The following is a 24259-nucleotide window of genomic DNA, read 5'->3' on the forward strand; positions in this document are numbered from 1 at the left end:
CTATACCCATTGATGTATTGTCTGTAACCATGTCAAAATAGAAACTAAGATTTCAATAAAGCACAAAACATTCCTGCATCACAAGGCTGCGGACACAAAACAAAAAGTGCCTGGAGTCAGTAAAATACAAAAATCCATCAGCTCTGCAGATCTGCATGAGCTTACACTGAAAGAAAAACTTCTAGTTGGCAGGATGCTAGACACCAAACTGAAAATTACATGTCACGTCTCGATCGACTCTTATTTAATCATGTTCTGTGATTTCTATTTAGAGAAACATACTTTTTTGTCTGATTTATTTATACTGAGATCTTAACCATCACTGTTATCTCTGTAGTTTCTACTTCCTTCTTTGTCAGTAACTATTCATTAATAGAACCACTAGCATGCCTTAATGTAAAACCAAATTCCACGTCCAGGTAATTAGCCCCTTGCTATTTTGTTAACAACAACAACAACAAACCAACAAACAGGGTCTCAGATTTCATAAGCATTCTTTGTTGACACATCTGCTATTCAAAAGATTCACTCAGTTGGGAGACCATGGAATCAACATTTTTAGCTGTACCCTACATAATACCATAGATCAAAATTACAGAAAGTGTTGGTCATCCAGGGTCCTATAGAGACGTCCTCATAAGCAGCTGGGTGCCACATGATGCATTCACATTTTATTCTTTGTGTGCTGAAAATGGCCAAGTCTTCCAAAATCAAAGAATCTGAAGGTTCATGGAAAGGAAACAAATTTTGTTTTTTTTTAGTTTGTCAGGTTTTCTCATTGACATCTTTTTGCTTTCTGAATAAGTTCTCTGGAGGGTCTGCAGGAGGAGCACTGCTACTGTCAACACTCATTCCTTGTTTGCATGTCTGTTAGCTGCATATTGTTACTCATGATGGGAGTGGTAAGATGCTGGAGGGAGGGACACTGAGCGGCTGCTTTGTTTCAGCATTGCCTCGGGGTGTTCTAATAATACCCAACATGGACTTCAATAGCTGTGAGCAGATTTTCAGTGTCTCTGTTACCCACCTGGTCACTATACAGGGCATTCCTTCAAAATGTAATATCAAGACCTCACTTTATCTACATTTTTTCCCCAATTTGTGCTAAATTCTCTCAAACCCTAAAGTCCAGGAAAGGGGGAAGCACAGATCATCCACTGCTGCAAGCACTGCCCATCGCCTCAGCTGAATGAATGTAGCAAATCAATACAGCCATAATTTAATGCCTTTCAAAGCAAAGAATGTGAGTTTCATCACCTTCTTGCAGGTTACAGGTATACAGGAACTGTCACATTTTATAACTATAGGAGAGGATGGCTATTATGTGCCAAAATACAATTAGATACCACTCATACATACCTATTTGAAAACTTAGAGACTCACTCTTATAAGCGATTCCTGACTGAATCAATAGAACACCTCCAAATTTTACTACAGTTAGAACTTTTCCTTAAACAACCCTATCCACACATTTTATAAAGCTAGTAGATTTATTAATGCCTTTTAGGGGTGAAGAATCGCATCTACAGCTATCCTTAGGTTTAAAAGTGCACTTTTTAACAGCGGACTTAGTATATTCTCAGCTGTTTCCATCAATCATCTACCTTTACCAACTGAAATCTTACCTACTTCAAAATGCAGCCACTAAAATGACCAAGAAGAAATCAGCCAAGTAAAAAGTGAAAGAGCTTATTGTCCATCTATCTGCTCCATATTAAAACAAACAAACAAAATATAGATTCTGAAACAACATGACACGCGCTCTCCCAAAGCAGTTCTTTGGTTTCACCTGACTCTTAGGTGAACACCTGTCTGTTCTCTTTTCCTGCTATCTATGCTTCCAAAAGAGCAACACGATTGCAGAACAGAATCCACCGAGACATGAGAATGGAGAGCCCAAGACTTACATTATTCATGTACTCGCTGAGCAGGTCCTGGAGCGCCTGCCGCACGGCGTTGCACTCCGCCACGATCCTCTCCCGCCGGTCGTCTCGCGTGCAGGAGGAGTCGGCCATCAGCGCTGCGCCGCTGATGATGCTCTCCAGCCTCTCCTCCAGGGACGGCCGGAACCTGGCCTCGCTGAACGTCATGGGGTCCAGGATAATCTTATTCTGAAAGTATCACAATAAAAAAAAAAAAAAAAAAAAAAAAAAAAAAAAAAAAAATCAGCAGAGAAGAGAAGTCTGCCTTGGCACCCTGTTTTGAAACCAGAAATATCTGAGGCAAGAACAAGAGTCCCCAAGGAGGAGAAACTGGTTACTCAAATTCTAAAGTTGCCTTGACAAAGTATTAACTTTTTGTCACTATTTTGTCCTAAATGTAATCTTCAGTGAAAAGAGCACATCTTGTTTGAAGAATATGTTCTTGGCAAAGGCTATATCAACGGAAGAGCTTTCAAATAAGATTAGGACACTCTTTTGGCATTTTTTAAAACACGTAGCCTTTAAGGAAAGAACATTTCAGTGTAACCCTTTGGGGAATTATATAAAGATTTTAGAGCTAAAACATGATAAATAATCCATATCTTAATTATGAATTAGCTGTGACTTGTGTACACATTAATCCTCCTCATGAGAAGCAGATATGGGCACCCATGATAGGATGCCTTTTGAAACTTGGACACATAGTACACAACAGGCATATTCAGTACAGGTTAATTTATCACTGGGAACTGACATCTTTTATGTCAAAGCTAGCGTTCTAGAAAAGGATTCTTAATGTGTGTATGAGACTTGTCACAAATAACTGACAGTATCCTTATAAAGGTATTTACATGTTTGGAAGGAGCCTATATAAGAGCAGAATAGAGATATTTCCTAAAAAGAAAGTATCACATAGAACATGAGCTTAGCATTTCCCCAGGCAAGTTTGAGGAGCCTGGAAACATGTGGGCAGAGATGCCCAGAGGTAGATGGAAATATGCATCCAAAATTCAGGAAATATAACAGTCTTTATAGGAATCTGGTAAATGTCAGGCGTATTTGGACACACAGTAGTGAATGACATACGAGTAAAGTGAATAGAGCCAGAAGAGCAGGCCAAAGAAGACCTATGAATTAAGGGTGTACAGAAGGACCAGAATCAAAAAGGAAGACAGAAAGTGTAGTCAGAAAGATAGAAAGAGAACTTGGAAAACTCCCAGCAAATGAGGAGGGTAGAGTGTGATGAAGTATGTGATCATTAACTGTGTGAAGTCTAGAAGCAAAGGTGACATTGACCAAAGGCTGGTTTCCTTTGGGGAACCTTTTCTGCCTAAGGCAAAGAAGTTCATACCAGCAACGATGAGCAAAGTAGAATGACCTGCTGAGGGAAATGGTGTGCTTATCTTCACTAGGGGTGCACTCTCAGAGATCCAAGAACCAGAGTGGCAGTAATGGGGCAAATGGTCTTCCAACTATAGAATACTACGGTGCAATTGCCACTCTGTTACTGTTTCTTTTGATGTTCATTATTCCTTATATATTCACCAAATTTAAAGAGTTGTTAGAAAAGAACAATTTACCATATTTACAAATACGATACAAAAAGTAAATGAGAATATGTAGTTATTCTATTGCTAATCTGCACCTGCTGAAGACCTACTATATGCCTACTACTGTACTTAATGCTAAAAAGAAGGGGAGATAAAAGAGGCTTCTATGAATTTTTTATTCTGATGTAGTATATACAGTAACTGCTTAAGTTATTACAAAGTGAAGTCCAGCTGTGTGCTCTGGGAAAGATTGTTGTAACACTCCAAAGCATCCTAGGGTATTTGTTCAGGTTGTGCACAGAACATCTGGGCTCCAATTCTCTGATTTCTGTTAAAATGCAAATTTCCAGAGCAGAGAGATAGATCTTTGGGGCACAAGAATGTTGAAGTCTTAAAAAGGAACAGGTATAGACCAAACACAGACCAGCTCTGAGGTCCACTGGAATCTTGGATTTTTTAGAAAATCACTAATTGGTAAAAGTCCCTTTTCAATTTAGAAAGCAGATGCATGAAATCTTGCAAATAAAACAGCTATTCTGTGCCAGCTTTGGCAAGGTGACCATTCTTACATTTGTACTTTCTTGTATCTTGGAAAAGGGATGCAAAAGGAATGTTTACTTTACCCAAAATGTGTTATTTGGGTTTTGTCCTTTGTGCCTTGGTTTTAGGCACAGCTGTTCAGTGTCAAAAAATCATGTGGAGGCTGCAATACAGTGGATGGCCCTACAGGGTTCATTATTACAGGTGAAAGTCCCAAAGGAAAGCTGAGAGGGGAGCACAGATATTCCTGCTATACGTACTAGTGCTGTGTCTGCAATGTCTTTTTCCAGGGACATCCATTGGAACCCTCTCTCTTTCTCTCACATAGTCTCTCTCGCTTTCTACTGCCTTTCAGTTGATGCATTTATGATAAACTTATGTATATATGTATGTATGTGTGTGTGTATATATATAATCCATATATGTTAAGAAGTAATATTCTTAATAATAGGAAATACCTGGTCAAAATATAATTAGACTATCTTACTTATAAAGATTACTGATTTTCAAAGACCTATTTTACAGAAAACCATATTAACATAAAACATAATAAAAACTGTATTTTCTGCTTTAAGATTTCAGGAGACTCTTCAAAATCATATACTGGCTTTAGAACAGGTGTTTATTTTACTTTAGGACTAAACACATAAAGAACTGCAAATGTGATGGAAATATGGGGAGGTAAATTTGAACTCTTCAGTAAGGACAATTGTAAAACAGTTTCTCTGCAGTAGAGAGAATGTACTAGTGTCATTAGAACACTATTTCCTAAATTATTTTCCATGGAACACTGAGCTTAGAGATATAATGTTTCGATGAAAAAATAAGGTTCCCTGGCCAAATATGTTTTGGAAATATCGCATGACCTACAGCAAATTATCATATGAAATGCTTTGGGGAGCTCAGCATTAAAGGAGTCAGTTCACTGTAGCATTTCCCAAATCTATTTGAGCATGGAAAGTGCTGCTTTTAAAATGCATGAATTATCTATGAGAACTCAAGGAACACACTTTGGGAAATGTGGCAAGAGAGACTTTGGAGTGTCAGCCAATTGAGTTTCCTACCTGCCATGGCCTGGGGCTGTTGTGAAAGTAAAAGCCTGAAACATTGAGCTTGACAAACTCTGCATAAAAGTTACACCATCCATCACATTTCTAATGGAATTATTCATTATTTATAGATCACAGTGGAAAAGCTTTTTTAAAAATCTCCCTGGAAAGGAAACAATAATTTTACAATATTCAGATCTGTATCTGCAGTACAGATGGGGAGCATTGCAATGATGGATGTGAAAAGCAGCAGGGAGAAGCCGCTCGGGAGAGAAAAGGCACAAAGAAAAAAGGTCAGTGCACGTGGGCCTGTGTAAGTGTGTACATGCACATGTGCATGGGAAGAGGTACTGATTGCATGTGTGTGTGTGTCTGGATGTGTGTGGGTATCCCGGATGGGATGGGCACTGGTTGTGTGTGTGTGGAGCTGCGTGTGTACGTGTGTATGGGGAAAGATATGTGCTATTTGTGTGTGTGTCTATGAATCTATGAATGGGTGGGTACAGTTTGTATGCATGGGTGGAGTGGATGCGTGTATGTGTATGTGTGTGTATGTGTACATGTGCACATGTATGGAAGGGGCTGTGGCTTATTTGTGTGTATATATTTGCATGTGTCTGTCTCTGTCTGTTCTTAGAGAATTGGTCGGGTTTCCAACAAGCGAGAAAATAAAGAAAAAAAAAAAAACAGAAATGAAGTCAGAGGCTCAAGAGCTAGAGGAAAAGGTTGTATCTATATTTCCTACAAATAAGAAACCAACCCCTGGAATTGAATCCTGAGCAAGAAATACACAGAGAATGAAAAAGTGAAAAGAAGGAGGAGTATTTGCTGTTATATAATTTGAAAGTAATTAAAACAATAAGAAACACCCAGCTAACATCAGGAACATTCAGATCAGCAAACAGTCATGAACACAGGGCTCCAACAGGCCTCAGTTCTCCACCCCAGCTCTGCCCGTCCTCACCTCTCTGTGTGGCTGCCCTCTGCTGGCAAGAAGGTGCGCCAAATCACCATCACCACCATCACCACCATCACCACCATCACCACCATCATCACCATCATCATCAACATCCAGGAGCCAGATTCCCCTCCCTGGTCACAGAAGAATACTTTAAGAGGGCAGCACACCAACACCAAAGAGTGAAAGGACAAGGAGAAGCCCCCCGTCTCTCCCTTTGTGGCAAAAGTATGCTCCTGTGACAGGCTCTTATGTTGTTTACAACTGTACAGACTTATTTTAGTTCATTCTTTTACATTGTAAATATCTCCATCTCCTGTTGGCATTCTTAAAGCTCATTTAGTCATTTTATCTTTTTGATCTTTTAGTTCCATCTTACATTGTCATTTTAGTTCATTTACAGATACTGGGCCTGTATTCTTGTTTTATCTTTTTCTTATATCTTAAGTTAATCTAAGTTAACGTGTCTATTTTTATTTTGTTTATTTGATTTGCATAATCTTTTGTACTTTATAAGTTTTACTTATTTTTATTCACATCTCTACTTTAAAAAATTATTGTTTTCTTTTTTACAGTTTATAGAGTGGCAATTGGAATGCACAGCCATAAAGATAGCAGCCATAATAATTCACCCCCAACCCAAGAAGACTAGAACTCTATTCTGCCACCAAGTTGGTGCTATAACAGTCTCTCTAGTCTCATATAATTGATCTCCCATTTGCTCTCATGTGGCACTCTATAAAAATTTTAACCTAAAATAATTTAGCAGACGATGTAGTTCGAAACTACTTCCCAGAATAATACATTTACCAGCACTCACCACACATACAATTGTTAGAAGACCACTACTTTTAAATTGCTCTTATCATTCATTGTCTCTACAAAAAGCTATGTGATCTAAAATGTCAGTGTATAATGGGACACTGAGCTAGCTTGATGCAAGCTCTGACACAAGAGGAGGAAACAGAAAGACCTCTATGAACACAAGTAGTTGGATGTATTACAAATGGTTTGATGGGTTCAAAATGCAGTGTCTTTGAGATCCCTATCTTCCCATCTTACTGAATAGGGAAATGATGCCAGAGATGTTGTCCCATGGCCATTTGGCTCACAAATGAGGTCACCAGGATTTGAGCACAGGTCTTTTGATTTCAAGCCCAGTGTTCCTTCAACTGTATGACTGTCCACATTTAGGTGAAATGAGTCTAATATGTCATAATTATAATTATAAAGTATATTATTTTAAAATAAAAATATAATTCTCTTAAACTAAATATAATACTTAAGTATCATCTGTCATGTTCTCCTTTTTATTCTATCTGAGTCACCTAACCCTCCCAATAGATAACTGAGAGTAAAATCATTCATTCAGCAAATGAGTGCTGGTTACTGTAGGAGTCTAAGAGCACACACCAAACAATCCTTTCTCCAAGAAGTTGACTCTCTAATCAAAAACAAAAACATGTACAACCAATTGTAATTGGGGAAATGGCTGATGATGTTATGGAATGAGTGAATGATGGCAATTTGCACAGTTGAGAGGTAGGAAGTAAAAATATACTTCCAGAAGAGGTTATCCCTCAGCTGAGACTTAAAGAGTGAAAAGCGGTTGGCCAAGCAAAGTTAGGAGCAGGAAGGGGTGATGCAGATGGGCTAGGAGGTGAGAGATGACATAGTATATGAAAAATATTACAAGAGATCAACTGAAGCTGGTCACATGTATGGTGCCATAGAGGGGCCCCAAGCCACTCTCCTCTGAGTTAAACTGCTGGGGGGCATAGTTAACTGACCATCTCCATCTGCTGCACCTGTAGTCCTACTGCAGTCTTATGTGTAGGCTGCACTTGGCCCCAGTCAATCACTGGGTACAGGTCCATGCTCCTGCCCAACAGAGACTCCTCCAACAAGCAACTTCAGCTCCTGATCCGGGCTCCCCACTAGCCTGACTGGGACTTGCTGGGAAGAGTGCTGAGCCTCTTCCTACTCAATCCTCTTTCCTTCCTGCTCCCCTTTCAAAGGTGTTTGAACCCATAGCAGTCTAAAAGCTCCACAAAAGCCCATTCACTCCCATTTTATCCTTCACAGGCAAGTCCTCCTTATACATATAATCCCATCTACCTTGCTTCTCCAAGGGCCTGAATGGACACAAATAGGAATGGGAGATGCAGCTGGAGAGAGAGAAAGAACCAGGTCCTGCCGAGACGGGCGGATCACGAGGTCAGGAGATCGAGACCATCCTGGCTAACACGGTGAAACCCCGTCTCTACTAAAAAATACAAAAAACTAGCCGGGCGAAGTGGCGGGCGCCTGTAGTCCCAGCTACTTGGGAGGCTGAGGCAGGAGAATGGCGTGAACCCGGGAGGCGGAGCTTGCAGTGAGCTGAGATCCGGCCCCTGCACTCCAGCCTGGGCGACAGAGCATGACTCCGTCACAAAAAAAAAAAAAAAAAAAAAAAAAGAAAGAACCAGGTCCTGAAGTGACTTCTCTGCCAAGTTACAAAGTTTTCAATTTGAGAACAGCCCTTTAGGCAATGATGAATCATCAGAGATCTTAAAGCAAAGGAGTGACATAATCCTGTTTGGGTTTAGACAGTTTCTTACTGCAGCTAGGGCAGTTAGCTTTGGCAGGACTGCAGGCACAAGGCAGGAGAGTATTAAGCCTTCAGAGCCCAAAAGAGAGGTGAGGAAACTACAAATCAGGATTTTGTCTATATGGATAAAGAGAAGGTAATGAATTTAAGAAAAATTTAGAATGTCAATCTGACAGGATTTGAAGAGATATAGGCTATGAGAATGAGGGAGAAGGAGACAAAGATAAAATCTAGACTTCTAACGTGGACAACACCAATAATGCAGGTGTCAGCAAACTAAATCCTAGGAGTCAACCTCCTACTTTGCAAATAGGGTTTTATTAGAACACAGTCAGGCTCATTCATTTACATACCATCTATGCCTGTTTTTACACTACAGTGGTAGAGGGGAACGGTCAGGACAGAAACTGTATGGCACACAAAGCTTGTAATATTTACTCTTGGCCCTTCAAGAAAACATTTGCTGGCTGGGCGCAGTGGCTCATGCCTGTAATCCCAGTGCTTTGGGAGGCCGAGGCAGGCAGATCATGAGCTTAGGAGTGTGAGATCAGCCTGGCCAATATGGTGAAACCCCATCTTTACTAAAAATACAAAAATTAGCCGGGCATGGTGGCACACACCTGTAATCCTAACTACTCGGGAGGCTGAGGCAGGAGAATTGCTTGAACCTGGAAGGCAGATGTTGCAGTGAGCTGAGACTGCACCACTGCAGTCCAGCCTGGGCAACAGAGCCAGACTCTGTTTCAAAAAAAAAAAGAAAGAAAGAAAGAGAAGGAGAAGAAGATGCTTGCTGACCCTTGAACAATTGTGATAGATAACAGATGAAGAGCAGGTGAAGTTCTTACGATCCCTTTAAACAGAGAGCTCTGGTGGAAGGTTGATTACAAGTGTATGAACATTGGGTAGTGTGGTATGGGCACCTGTATTAATATGCAAAATCTATTGCTTTCATATAAACAAGGAATACCCAACAGAAAGACCTAATATTCAATAACAAGAATTGCAAAGCAAAAAAAGACACCTACAGGTCAAGTAGATGTAGCAAGAAATGTATTCAGATAGATGAATAATTGTGCAGGCATTACCTCAGGGCAAAGAGCAGAACTGGAATTGGGATGTGTGCCCTCTAGGTCTGGCGTCTATGCTCTTAGTCACTGCACTAATTGTTCCCCTCATGTATCCTTTCTGCATGCATGATGCTAATCATCATGAGGGAATTAATGCAACAGCCATTTCCCCATTTCAAAAACTAAAGTCACAGTAGTACATTATTCTTTCATACGTCAAGAGGGGATAAAAAATAGCAAATAACCACCAGGAATAAAAGCTCTAAAATGTTACTGTCTCCTAATTGTAATCTCTCACCTCTGTTTCAAACTGGTCAGTAGGTATTACAATACATTTCTTCTGCCAAGAAGGTAAATACAAATATTGCTCAGTCTTTCTTTGACTAGCAATTAACCATCTTAAAGCTGAGTTTGTATCTAATTGTACTCAGCTGTAATTGAGAAAGATGGGCATACCTGATAAGACCTGGAGCATAAAGTAATATTTTTAATTAAAGTAATATTTTTAATTACAGTTAAGTCAGTAGTAAGGCTCTAGCACACATACAACACTAACGGAATGGTTTTACCCACAGATTATGTTTCAAAGACTTTAGTGCACAGCTGACAATGGTGATGCTTTTTTTCTTTACCAGCCAAGAAACAGCTTGTTAAAGAGTAGGAAGAAAATCTTATTCATCTTTACACTTTCTGGCTTTCAACATTGGTTAAACCTTTAAGAGAACTACTTAGTCATCTGAAATGCGCACAGAATTTTCAAAATGCCAAGAAAGACAACAAAGAAAGCAATTTGATAATATAAAGTGTAGCTGATTTCATAACATTTTTCCAAAATCTAAGCTAATCAGCATGGAAAATGCAAATGCTAGTGGTATGAGAAAGCCTGTGATTCTGTGATTTTCTTTGCTGCTTGTGACAACTCTGTAAGATAAATGTGTCCTGGATTTTTACTACCTTCATAGTTCAAGGTAGCAACCAAGGAAAATAATAAATTGCTGTTCTCCCTCATAAACACCAGGCACTTACCACCTGCTGTCCAGCATGACTATTTTGAATCAAGCAAGCAGAAGAAAGAATAAATGTCAACATGCCTCTATGCAGTCATTCACTTTTATCTTTTAAATCTTAAAAAAAAAACTGAAAGAGAAACTTAACATTAGTCAAACTCATTTTTTCAAAGGAATATGTCCTTCTGATATGGGGCAATTAAAGCAATGAAAACCAGAAAACCTAAATGACCATGCATGTTTAAATGTAGGAATATTTCCCCATTAGTTATTCTGAGCTTTTCCCAGGAATGTGCTACAGCATACCCATGTCTTCACTTTCTGTCTTTTGTAACTTTGTCATCATCCCCATTCCATTTACCCTTTCAAAAATTATATTTTAAAATTTTTAGTCATTATGGCTACATAATACGTGTATCTATTTATGGGGTACATAGGATATTTTGAGACAGGCATACAATGTGTAATAGTCACATCAGGGTAAATGAGGCATCCATCACCTCACGCATTTATCATTTCTCTGTGATACAAACATTCCCATTATACTCTTTTAGTTATTTTAAAATGTATGATGAATTATTATTGACTCTTCTATTTACCTTTTAATATTTAAATTTTGTGGTTTGCTTTGTCTTGGAGTATAACTGGGTAAGTTTTATATTTCACAGATAACACAGAGCTTCCTTCCTTCTTCCTCCCAAGCATAACATTCAAGATTCTGTTTCTTTCCACGTAACGAAGAGGAGGCAAAGCCATGTGGTCCGAGGTACCAATGCCATAAGCCAGGTGAAATATAACAGTGACTGGGCATGACTACAGAAATGTGAGCTTTGGTTTAGCTTAGGGCTTCATGCTGTGTTGATCCATTACCGAGTGTCTAGGTCACAGAAAGCTTTAGTGAGATCGAAATTTGTTAAAGCATTTTATTTTATGTATTATATTATGTTTTGCTGCACTGATACAATCCCAAACAAAACAAAACATAATAAATAAGTCCAGCAATACCTACTGATTAACTCTTCACTATAGAACCTTCTTAAAGCAAAGAAAAAAGTTTGCTATTCAACTTAAAATACTTGACCAGTAACCCCTGAGGCAGCCTCTCCCAGTTTCCCATTAAAATGTCTATAAACAGAGAAATAAAATTGGAATTTTGCAGCACTGAAAATTGAGAATGAAAGACACCTTTTGACAATGAGGCATGATCATAATTCTGGCTCTGAATGCTTTAAATACATCTTTTAAAGACTGGAGTCTGAGATAAAAGCATAAATCAAGACTATTTAAATAAATTAACCGAGGTGTCTAAATCAAAAGAATGTTATTTGGTTGGTTTTAAACACTTACTCTCCCTGTAGTGTATCAATAATTAATACAGATATATTTTCATCTTTTTCATTCTGTGCCAAGCTCTCTCAGGGTGAATCTTTCTATCTTTACATGAAAAGTTTCTCTTGACCTAATTGGGGTAGCACTAGGAATGAAAGATGCTAAGGACCTTGAGTTTTAATAATGTATTTTTTATTAAGCTACAGAAAATTTCTAACCACCATTTTAGACTTGGCTTAATTTTTAAATTGCAAAGTATTTTATAAATAACTTACTCTTTCTCCATAGGCATACAGTTAAAAATAAACTAATTATGCCATTTATCTACTTAAGATGTTATTTGTAATTAAACAGTTCAGTTTAATTGGAAATAAATGACAAAGATAATGACTTAATAATTAAACGGCACTTTCTATCCTTAGATATTTCATGTGTTTTTAAATAGAAATTTACCTAAGCTCACATTAGCTTCATTTTTGAGAAGAAGCTTATATTTAGAAAGACAAAGTTATTTACCAAAGCAAATGAATAAACTGGGTGAGGAAGTTCAGCTCTGGGCTATTCCTACTGGATTGTGAAATCTAGTGGATGCCAACTTCATTTTCCCTAATCCCGTCATCTCTGTGTGTCGCTGAGTTGCTATGGCATTTCAGGAGCACATTCTCTAGCTCCAACAAGGAGAGTAGTTTACAATTAAGTATGTAAAGCAGGGAAAAGATAATAATCCTTAGCTTTACATTATGCATTGATTAGAAAGTGAGTATCCAAAATGCACTTAATCAAATCAAGTTTTTAGAGGGCTTAACAAAGAAAATGGATTTTACTCTTTTTCTAAAAAAAAAAAAAAAAAATAGTCATGTTATCTGTATTCTCCTGGAACTCTCTACATTCTTGACCATCTTTTTTATCCAGTATAATTCAGACCTCTTTGAACTCTGTGTGTTCTGAACACAATTTACCATCCACTAAGTTAAGCCTCCCCTACGCTTTACAAAACCCTGCTTTACTGTGGTTCTACTCATACTTCTCCTTCCCTTCACTCGCCCAGTTCTTCTTCCTGGATCTACCTCAGTAAGTTGGTATATCTCAAGGCCCTGCTCCCCGTTCTCAGTAGTTCTCTCAACTCTTTCTTAAGAGCACTCAACTACTCTCTACTATCACCTGCTTGTGAAAGAGAACCAAGGTACCATGTCCAATCCCAACCCTCTAAGACACTGGCCCTTACTACAGGTGTACACTGGACATGATCTGTTGGGGGTTCTGCCATCACCTCAAATATCAGATGTATGAGAAGTACTTTTCATTTTCCTCCAAAACCTAACACTGTCACTTCTACAGAGGAAAAACGGAAATAGAAGGGAAACAAGAATCCATAATCTCCCTTCAGTCTCCTAATGAGAAATTAGAATTAATGAGAAATCTTCACTTCATAAATGCAAGAACTGTTTTTCCATCAGGTTAGATGACTTGATGAAGGCCACACAGTGGAAGACTTGAGAAGTCTTTCCGACTCCAAGGCCCATGCACTTGTAGCCTTGTTCTCTTGGGAACTTTGTTGAAAGATCAAGCATCAATATAATCTAAGACCGGCTGGGCGCGGGGGCCCATGTCTGTAATCCTAGCACTTTGGGAGGCCGAGACAGGTGGATCACAAGGTCAGGAGTTCGAGACCAGCCTGCTCAATATGGTGAAACCCATCTCTACTAAAAATAAAAAATAAAAAAAAACTTAGCTGGGCGTGGTGGTGGGTGCCTACAATCCCAGCTACTTGGGAGGCTGAGGCAGGAGAATCACTTGAACCCGGGATGCAGAGGTTGCAGTGAGCTGAGATCGCACCACTGCACTCCAGCCTGGGTGACAAAGTGAGACTCCTTCTAACAAAAAAAAAAAAAAAAAAGAAGAAGAAGAAGAAGAAAAAAAAATATATATATATATATATATAATCTAAGACCAAGTTATAAAATGTTACAGGGGTTAAGAGTTGGATGGTGATATGGTTTAAATGTGTCACCTCCAAAACTCAGGTGTTGCCAAGGTGATAATATTAAGAGCTTTAATAGGTGATTGGGACATGAGGCTCCTCTCTTTTGAACAGGATTAAGGCACTTATAAAAGAGGTTTCACAGAACATTTGGCTAGCTTGCGCTTCTACCTTCTGCCATACCAGGATACTGCATTCTTCCCCTCCAGAGGGGAAGGGCACCATCTTGGAAGCAGAGAACAACCCTCACCAGACAACCAAACATGCTGGCACCTTGATCTTGGATTTCCCAGTGCTATAACTGTGAGGAAACAAAATTTTGCTCTTTGTAAATTACCCAGTCTTGGGTATTCGGTATTAGAAACACAAATGGACTAAGATAGCTGGCTTGGATTAGAAACCTGGCTCCAATTCCTTCTAGTTGTAATTCTTTCTGGCCGAGTAGGTTGCTTAAATGCTAAAAGTGTCTCAGCTTTTCATTTGAAACACAGGAATGAATCTTAGCAGTATCTACATAACAGTGTTGTTGAGAAAATTAAATAATATAAGGAAAGAGATTTGAACAATATATGAAATGTAGTAAATAGTAAATTATAGATATTAAACATCAAGTCATTTCAAATAGCTCTTTTTAATGTAATACTTTATATTTCCAAGGTCAGTCCATATTCACCCCCTCATTCAAGTCATGATCTTCTCCCATTTCCTTCATCGAAACTTTAAATTTCTTTTTTTTTTTTCCCCCCCCTGGTAAAACGTATTTTCCTAACAGCCTATTCTTAAAATCCTGCTTAACCACACTACCCTACTGGCCGCAAACCTTCAATGGCTCCCCATAGTCTATAAGAGGTTATCATCTAGGACCCAACAAGTTTCAGATGCTGGACTCTTCTCTAGTAATTCTCCAGTTTCATCTCTATTATATTAATTTTGTGAGATATGTCAAAATTCATAAGGGAATAAAGCAATGAGTTGCATTTTCACCCAGCCCTTGAATTGAGATGTCATTTTCAGCAAGCATTGCATAAAGAAATATAATCTCGCCTCCACTCAGTTCATGATTAAGATGCCTGGCCTTCAAGATTCTCAGCAATCTGGCACAAGTCTCTGCCTCTCAAAGTTCATCTCTCCTCATGAACCCCCGGCTCCTGCGAAAGTGGTCGCTGTATTACCCCACCCCAGCATGCTTCATGTGCAACTGTGTTGTTAATTCTTCTCTGCTGACAATTTCAGCCCCTTCCTCTCTGATGCTTCTTGGCAGCATATGTGGATTCTTCTCTGGAAACATGATCTTCAACTCTCTTGTGTACAAAACTCTCCTCTTTAATTCCCAGTATTAAGCTCCTTTTCACTTATTCAAATTTCCCTTTTGGCTCTTATCTGATATTACCACACACTGGTAGCAGTGTGCCTGTGTGCACACACGTGTGTGTGAGAGACAGATCACCAGTGAGGATGCTTTCCTTACATGTCGGTATCTTCTACTCCACCCAGTGAATGTTTCATACATAAGTATTTGATGAACATTTGCTGATGAGTGCAGTCAGGATTCCTAAAACAAGAATACCCTTTTCCCAATTTTTACCAAAAGGCTTCTGGATCAAAATAGGTCACCACAGTGAACCTGGTATTTGCAGATGAATATATGTGGATGGCCTTTTAGTTAGATACGTACATTTAGGTCTACACTAGTATTTGATGTGGTTCAGTGCACTTGAGATTCAGAATTATTGGAATGGGGATATGTAACCTATTATCATATGACAAACGTTAGTTCTACTTTTTATTTTTTATTTTTTTGAGATGGTCTCACACTCTGTTGCTCAGGCTAGAGTACAGTGGCACAAATTTGGCTCATTGCAATTTCTGCCTCCCAGGCTCAAGTGATCCTCCTATTTCAGCCTCCTGAACAGCTGGGACTACAACTACAGGCACATGGAACCACACCTGGCTATTTTTTGTAGATAGAGGGTTTTGCCATGTTGCCCAGGCTGGTCTCAAACTCCCAGGTTCAGGCAATCCAACTCCCTCAGCCTCCAAAAGTGCTGGGATTATGGGCGTGAACCACCACGCTCAGCCTAATTCTACTTTTAGTGGGCAGAAGACCAGCTGAGGCAGCCACCTCCTGTGATTGGTGAATTCTGAGAGTCTTATCTGAAGATTTGATTAAACCAGGGTCAGCCAACAATGCTCTGTGGACCAAATTAGGTCTGCTGCCCATTTTTATATGACCTTAAGCTTATAAAGCTAATAATAATTTTTACATTTTTAAGTGGGTGGATAAACCATGGGCCTACTGATATGTTACATTTCTGTCCAAAATCCTCTCCCTCATGACACCCATAAATAGTCAAAAGGCATGAAGCCAAAAAAAAAAAAAATTAAGAAATTTCACAAACCACATAATCCCATAATTAAATAATTAGTAACTGGATGATCAATGGTTGCATTTTTTAAAGTTTAATACTAGGAGAAACAAACTTCTTGTCCCAGAAATCAGTTACACTCTATGTCGGTGGTTTGAGATGTTAAATTATTCATTTAAAATGGAAAGTCAATTTATATTTCTCAGAAGCAATTGTGGCTTAATTGCTGTTATCAACCTAATAAATTAGTAGGTGATAACCACAAACTGGTTATACACTCAAATTTCATGTCTGATGAAAGAGTAATTGTACCAATATTCTGCAAATATGAAAAGGAAATGTGTTCATGGGCCACAAGGGAAACGCATACACCTTGAGCATAAACTCATCTATCTTCTTCTGTCTACTTTTAAGCAGGCAAATTAAGATGGGAAAGAAACAGTTTTTGTCTCACAGGAATAATGTGTGATATGTTAATTGCTTTTCAAGCAACATTGCATGGCCTGAAAATATGCCTTTTGCTTAATGAGAATTTCATGTTTGCTTTTGAACTCTGAATTGTGATACACATCTGTTAACGATCATTTAAATTATATATAATAAATTTTCTGTGTAACACTGGAAAACAATAGCCCTAAGACAGTTAAGAAGATGATGGATGCCCACTGGAACATAATAGCATGATCATGTAGCCATGGGCTATCTATTGTGATTGGTATGGCATATACCATCATTCCAGAAAACTGAGAAGTTAGGATGGATAAACTAGATAGTTACTAAGATCAAACAGTTAATATGTTCATTTAAGCAGTCATTCAACAAACATTTCTTTTATGTCTATGTGCTAAAAGTGCATGTGAAAGTGTGAACAACACATGATCTCTATTTGGTGCTCACATTTGGAGAGACAGAAACAAAAACAGGACAATATTCTTAACAATATGCATAAAGTACAATAGTATAGAAGGAATCATGGCATGGAAATTGGGGTAGTTAGGAAAGGTTTCCAAAAATAAGCTAGATCTGTAAGGCTGAATATAAATTTATTATGCAGAAAACAAGGGAAGGAAGAAACAGACAGAGGAACTCCCATGAGGGCCAACACATGGATTAAACAGTGACTACGTACCTGAAAATGATAAACAGTTCATTATGGCAGAATGTGGAATACAATGTGTGGAAAAGGAGGATATGCAATGGGAGATGTATTAAGAGACCTACTGAAACAATTTGGTACTGTGCTAAGAGCTTTAAAGTTTATCCTGAAGACAGAGTTTTACTAGTAAGTAATATGTGACTAGCATTTTAGAAAGGCTAGGTTTACCAAGATGATGGAATACAGAGGGAAGGAGTTGGTGGGGGCGGGGGTCAGGGCAACCAGTTAGGAAGTTATTGCAATGATCCAGGCAAAAAATATGGGCCTGATTAACCACTGTTCATGAAGATGGGAGAAACAAATCAAGAGTTCTAAAGGGAACTGAATTCATAGCATATCAAGATTAACTGGAGAGAAAAGTGGACAGGATTCTCAGTTTTCTGGATTCAATAGCTATATTATAAAACATAGTTCCTTTAGCTTAAAAAAAAGAAGAAGAAAAAAGGCTAAGCTTGACAGAATAAAAATGCTTAATTTAGTTAGAGAACTTCTCAGATACTTAAGAATCATTCAAATTCAGATGTAATATACACAGCTAAACAGAGCTCAGGAGAAAGTTTAGTTATTCTCAGATAATCTAAAAAACTACTATTTGTATAATTATAAATGTAAAAACATACATAAATAGCATACTTGACTTAAAATACCTCTAAAGAATAAACTGCAGGATTAGGATTGTTGACATTAGCAAAATAGAAAATCAAAGTTACTCACACTGGTTTGAGAATTGGTTTGTTGGAAGCTTTTTGGTCAAACACTGATACACATGATTTATACCTTATTTCCTAGCATATTATTCTCTAATAATAAACCCATCATTTACTTTTTCAAGGGTGTGGCAATCGGCCACCACATATTAATTTAGGTTGGATTATAAATATCTAAAATTGGGGAGCCCAAATTAAAGAGTCAGTCAATATTAACTCAATGTGTAGAATACATTTTGTTAAAGTAACAAATATTGAAACTTAAAATCTTTAACTTTTAACAAAAGAGGTAACCAAGGCAGTTCCACTTGAAAACCTCACAAGAACCAGCGGTCTCCTCTTCTTCCCAGTCCCATAAAAAATAAGTCAACCTATTTGTAGTAGTGAGTGGGACTTCTAGAAAGAGATTCTTGTGTAAGCAGAAGAAAAGAGAGGCATGGAAGCCTATGATTTTTAGAAAGTTAACTTTAGTGGTCATGTGAGAAAATGGGCTGACAGAGGAAAAACTGGTGGAAAAGAAATCACTTAACAGGCTTTTTTTCATGATGAGACACAACAATCTGGCACAATCAACTATTCTCAAATATTTATTTACTACCTATCATATGTGAAAACTGATCCGGGGAGAGATTGCTATGAGATTTTCTCATCAAGGATTTCTCAGCCACATCATGGAAATAAGACATGTCTGTGACCATAATAAAATGTGGTAAAGTCTAACAATCGGGGACAGGTATAGTGCTTTGGTAATTTACTTTGGAAATGTCAGTGTAAGAAGGAACTCTTTCTTTATTTTTAACGATTACAGCTTTTAACAATTAGAACAAGTCATCTGCCTCCACCCCAATATATCCTCTCAGTAATCTCCTGTAAAGGCCAAAGTGCAGATGTTATGACTGCTGCAGTGGGAACTTCCGATATTATGAAAGTGATACTGGATGGCCTTAAATATCTTTCTCAATTTTGAAGTTTTATAGGCCTATAAGAAAAGAAACGCAGCATCATAGCAGCTAGTTATCTTCAGAAATGAATGAATTATACAGATCTCTGGCTGTCTCTTTGTCTGTCTGTCTCTCTTTTTTTCTCCTACTGGGGCTAAAATACAAATGCCCTATCTTTAAAATATCATGTTTTATTGTTTACACTGACCTAATTGGAAATCACATTCTATTATATTTTAAATAATGTTTCTTAAATAAAGTTCCATAAAATAGTGAAAAGAAAGTTTTCAGTATTATTTCATAATCCACCAGGAACAAATTTAACTGTATTTTGTGGGTGTTTTTTTTTTTTGTTTTTGTTTTTTTTTAATACAGGTATTGAGAATAGGCATGCATGAATTAGTACAAGTTTGGTTAGTGATTATTTGCAGGGACACAATGTTTCATGGCCATGACTGTCTAAAGTCAATATTTGGAGAGATTTTGTTATACAGAGCCTTCCATTAAATTAATAATTATTTGAACTAGGCAAAACTAGCAAGCTTACAGGAGCGCTGGTGCAATCCTTTTATAAATCTATAAATCTTAATGGAACCAAAGAAATACTCTCTGAAATTTGTGTATGTATATGCATGGATATAAAATAAAGTTGATTTTATCCACTTAAAAATAGTTAAGGAGTGTATATATGGAAGAAGAGCAAACATGTATACAAATGACAAGCCAATATGATAAAATATTTATAATAGTGAATCTACATAAAGAATATGCCAGTGTTCCTTATACTACTTTAATATTTGCAACATATCTGCAAACAGATTTAATTTTTCCCAAATACCATGTATATTTTTTATTGAAGAATATTCATGAAAAAAGTTTGGAAAATAATAAAAATAGGAAAAAATATTTATGCTCACCACAACTCAAAGAAACATCATAAACATTTTGACACAAATATATTTTTTCAGGTTGTTTTATATTTTCAATATAAATTTGTTTCTTCCTATCTATTTAAGGAAAAGTAATTTCTTAGGTGTTGTAATATTTATTAAGTGTGCCTCGCCTAGTGTCATTTTAAGTTTATTTTGCTGATGCAGATTTTGAAAGTGATTCCAACATGTAGACTTGAGAGAAACTGGAAATAAAAATAGCATGCATCCACTGGCCAAAGGGCTGCCACACTCTGGGGGTTGGTGGCAGATAACCGCGTTATCTTCTCCTCCCAAAGAGATCTACCACTCCATCAGATCTCTACAAATGTCATCTTTCTTCAAATCTGTGGCAGAGGCAGACCTTTGTAAAAGAAAAATGTTCCATGGAAAACTTACATTTGGTCAGTGACGATTTTTATCTTAAGTACTTGTGCCAAACACAAAAAAATGTGGGATCTTAAAATCTTTGAAATATATATTCAAATTAATTAGTGCAAAAATTCTACATAGTGATTCAGTTCTCAAGTACATCACCTGAGAAAATTAGCCACGTACTTGTTTTAAAGTAAAAAACGATTCTTAACTTCCATGCAAATCTGGTCAGTTTGGGTAGGCACAGAAAATATCTTAGGAAACCCTGTAGTTCAAACCTCCCAACTATAAATTCATTTGGAGCCTCAGGTAATATGTATGGGCATCTCCTAGAAGAAATGAAGCTGTAAAATGTAAAGATCTATGCTTTTTATTTTGATGTAGAAAAATGTCCAAATATCCTATGGTCTGAATGTCTGTTTGCCCTCAAAATTCATATGTCGGAATTTAATACCCAAAGTGATAGTATCAAGAGGTGTGGGCTTTGTGGGGCGACCATATATGGAGGGATCTATCCTTATCAATGGGATTAGTACCCTCACAAAAGAGGCTTGAGGGGGCTCCCTGCCCCTTCCACCATGTGATGACACAGTAAGAAGGCACCATCTTTGAAGCAGAGAGTGAGCCCTCACAAGAAACTGAGTCTGTCAACACCTATCCTGAACTCCCTAGCCTCCAAAACCATGAGCAATAAATTACCATTGTTTATAAATTACTCAGTCGAAGGCATTTTGTTACAGAAGCCCAAACAAGCAAAGACAACATATTTTATATACTGTGTACTTGTGAAAGATTATCTTAAAACTTTTTAAACAGATGCAAAACTAAGAGAAGAAACGAAAAGAAAATAATATCCAGACGATCACCAGTGTAGACCTCAGTGTCCCAAATAAGCTTAAGAAGCATGATTAAGGTTGTAAATGATAACAGCGAGAGATTTTCAAACGAATGGATGGAGAAATAAAATTTTCCTGGTCCTTTCATAGGATCTGCTAAAGTGAGGAAAGCACTAAACCGGGAAAACAAACAATGTCCGTTTCAAATTCCTTCATAGGACACTTGGGGAAGAGACAATCTGGTTGGGAGGGAGACAGGACCTGTCTTCAAGCTGCATTTGCATAGCATGCACATTCTTAGATTGCATGATTATTTGGCAGCATCTTTTGGACAGCACATGTTTAAAATATGATCAACTGTTTCAGGCTGTGGTTCCTGGATTCATCAGGGACCACAGTCTATGTCATCTTTTCTTCCTTTATCCCTACTCGCTTTCTGCCATTCGCTCCTCTTTCTTCCAGGTGCTCGCTGAGCGATCTTCAGAGACCAACAAACCAGAAGAAATCTCATATTTAATGTGAAACCAAAAATGGCATTCACAGCGTCAGAAGCTGTTTAAGCAATAAGAATTCCCAAATAGACACAATGGAGAAACTTTCATTCTTAGTGTTCGCACTGGACTTCTTAGGTCTCACATTAAGAGTCACTCTTGCACCAAGAGGTAATTGAATCTGTTTGGAATTTATCCTGTCACATAGAATTGCCAGCCTCTCAAGATTGCTTTATGCTTTGGCCAGACATTCTTTGAGGTCTGCTATGCATTAGGGTTTGGCTATAGCCAAGGGAGAACAAATGACATTATAATATCAATAGCTGCTGTCTAGTGGCATAACAACTTTTCAGTCAGGAGCTTTTTCCCAGGGCTTTTTTTTTTTTTTTATCTTTTTCTTTTTTTTTTTTTTTTTTTTTAATTATACTTTAAGTTCTAGGGTACATGTGCACAACGTGCAGGATTGTTAAATATGTATACATGTGCCATGTTGGTGTGCTGCACCCATCAACTCGTCATTGACACTAGGTATATCTCGTAATGCTATCCCTCCCCCCCGACTCCCCACAATAGGACCTGAAGTGTGATGTTCCCCTTCCTGTGTCCAAGTGATCTCATTGTTCAATTCCCACCTATGAATGAGAACATGCAGTATTTGGTTTTCTGTTCCTGCGATAGTTTGCTGCGAATGATGGTTTCCAGTTGCATCCATGTCCCTACAAAGGACACAAACTCATCCTTTGTTATGGCTGCATAGTATTCCATGGTGTATATGTGCCACATTTTCTTAATCCAGTCTGTCACTGATGGACATTTGGGTTGATTCCAAGTCCTTGCTATTGTGAATAGTGCTGCAATAAACATACGTGTGCATGTGTCTTTATAGCAGCATGACTTATAATCCTTTGGGTATATCCTCAGTAATGGGATGGCTGGGTCATATGGTATTTCTAGCTCTAGATCCTTGAGGAATTGCCACACTGTTTTCCACAATGGATGAACTAGTTTACAGTTCCACCAACAGTGTAAAAGTGTTCCTATTTCTCCACATCCTCTCCAGCACCTGTTGTTTCCTGACTTTTTAATGATTGTCATTCTAATTGGTGTGAGATGGTATCTCATTGTGGTTTTGATTTGCATTTCTCTGATGGCGAGTGATGATGAGCATTTTTTCGTGCATCTGTTGGCTGTATGAATGTCTTCTTTTGAAAAGTGTCTGTTCATATCCTTTGCCCACTTTTTCATGGGGTTGTTTTTTTCTTATAAATTTGACTGAGTTCCTTATAGGTTCTGGATATTAGCCCTTTGTCAGATGAGTAGATTGTAAAATTTTTCTCCCATTCTGTAGGGTGCCTATTCACTCTGATGGTAGTTTCTTTTGCTGTGCAGAAGCTCTTTAGTTCAATTAGATCCCATTTGTCAATTTTGGCTTTTGTTGCCATTGCTTTTGGTGTTTTAGACATGAAGTCCTTGCCCATGCCTATGTCCTGAATGGTATTACCTAGGTTTTCTTCTAGGGTTTTTATGGTTTTAGGTCTAACATTTAAGTCTCTAGTTCATCTTGAATTAATTTTTGTATAAGGAGTAAGGAAAGTTCTGGCTAGGGCAATCAGGCAAGAGAAAGAAATAAAGGGTATTCAGTTAGGAAAAGAAGAAGTCAAATTGTCCCTGTTTGCAGATGACATGATTGTATATTTAGAAAACCCCATTGTCTCAGCCCAAAATCTCCTTAAGCTGATAACCAACCTCAGCAAAGTCTCAGGATACAAAATTAATGTGCAAAAATCACAAGCATTCTTATACACCAGTAACAGACAAATAGAGAGCCAAATTATGAATGAACTCCCATTCACAATAGCTTCCAAGAGAATAAAATACCTAGGAATCCAACTTACAAGGGATGTGAAGGACCTCTTCAAGCAGAACTACAAACCACTGTTCAGTGAAATAAAAGAGGACACAAACAAATGGAAGAACATACCATGCTCATGGATAGGAAGAATCAATATTGTGAAAATGACCATACTGCCCAAGGTAATTTATAGATTCAATGCCATCCCCATTAAGCTACCAATGACTTTCTTCACAGAATTGGAAAAAACTGCTTTAAAGTTCATATGGAACCAAAAAAGACCCTGCATTGCCAAGACAATCCTAAGCCAAAAGAACAAAGCTGGAGGCGTCACGCTACCTGACTTCCAACTATACTACAAGGCTACAGTAACCAAAACAGTACAGTATTAGTACCAAAACAGAGATATAGACCAATTGAACAGAACAGAGCCCTCAGAAATAATACCACACATCTACAGCCATCTGATCTTTGACAAACCTGACAAAAACAAGAAATGGGGAAAGGATTCCCTATTTAATAAATGGTGCTGGGAAAATTGGCTAGCCATAAGTAGAATGCTGAAACTGGATCCTTTCCAGGGCTTTTCTAGGGAATAGCTTCACAGCTGAAT

The 24259-nt window shown here is 37.9% G+C and overlaps 2 protein-coding genes across 11 annotated transcripts in view; one reads left to right on the forward strand and one right to left on the reverse strand.

Annotated features, from left to right (window-relative positions):
* The window catches only part of LOC144333996 (uncharacterized), a 52705-nt gene extending 45408 nt beyond the window's left edge, over nucleotides 1-7297 (forward strand). For 2 of the 9 annotated variants that reach the window (XR_013403145.1, XR_013403146.1), the window contains exons 4-5: nucleotides 5193-5354; nucleotides 5699-7293. Coding sequence is in view for 1 of the 9 variants with exons in the window: in XM_077960262.1 (XP_077816388.1) it covers nucleotides 5272-5354; nucleotides 5699-5733 (118 nt within the window). In the remaining 8 variants the exon portion in view is untranslated. Of the gene's footprint in view, nucleotides 1-5192; nucleotides 5355-5698 lie in introns of all 9 variants that reach the window. The other 7 variants (XR_013403150.1, XR_013403148.1, XR_013403143.1 and 4 more) reach the window with 6 other exon arrangements.
* CTNNA2 (catenin alpha 2) overlaps nucleotides 1-24259 on the reverse strand; it is a 1167663-nt gene that overhangs the window by 744666 nt on the left and 398738 nt on the right. For both annotated transcript variants that reach the window (XM_015112724.3, NM_001266343.1), the window contains 1 exon segment: nucleotides 1908-2111. In XM_015112724.3, coding sequence (XP_014968210.1) covers nucleotides 1908-2111 — 204 coding nt within the window.

Source organism: Macaca mulatta, chromosome 13, assembly GCF_049350105.2.
Source record: "Macaca mulatta isolate MMU2019108-1 chromosome 13, T2T-MMU8v2.0, whole genome shotgun sequence".
In the NCBI taxonomy this organism is placed as follows: Eukaryota; Metazoa; Chordata; class Mammalia; order Primates; family Cercopithecidae; genus Macaca; species Macaca mulatta.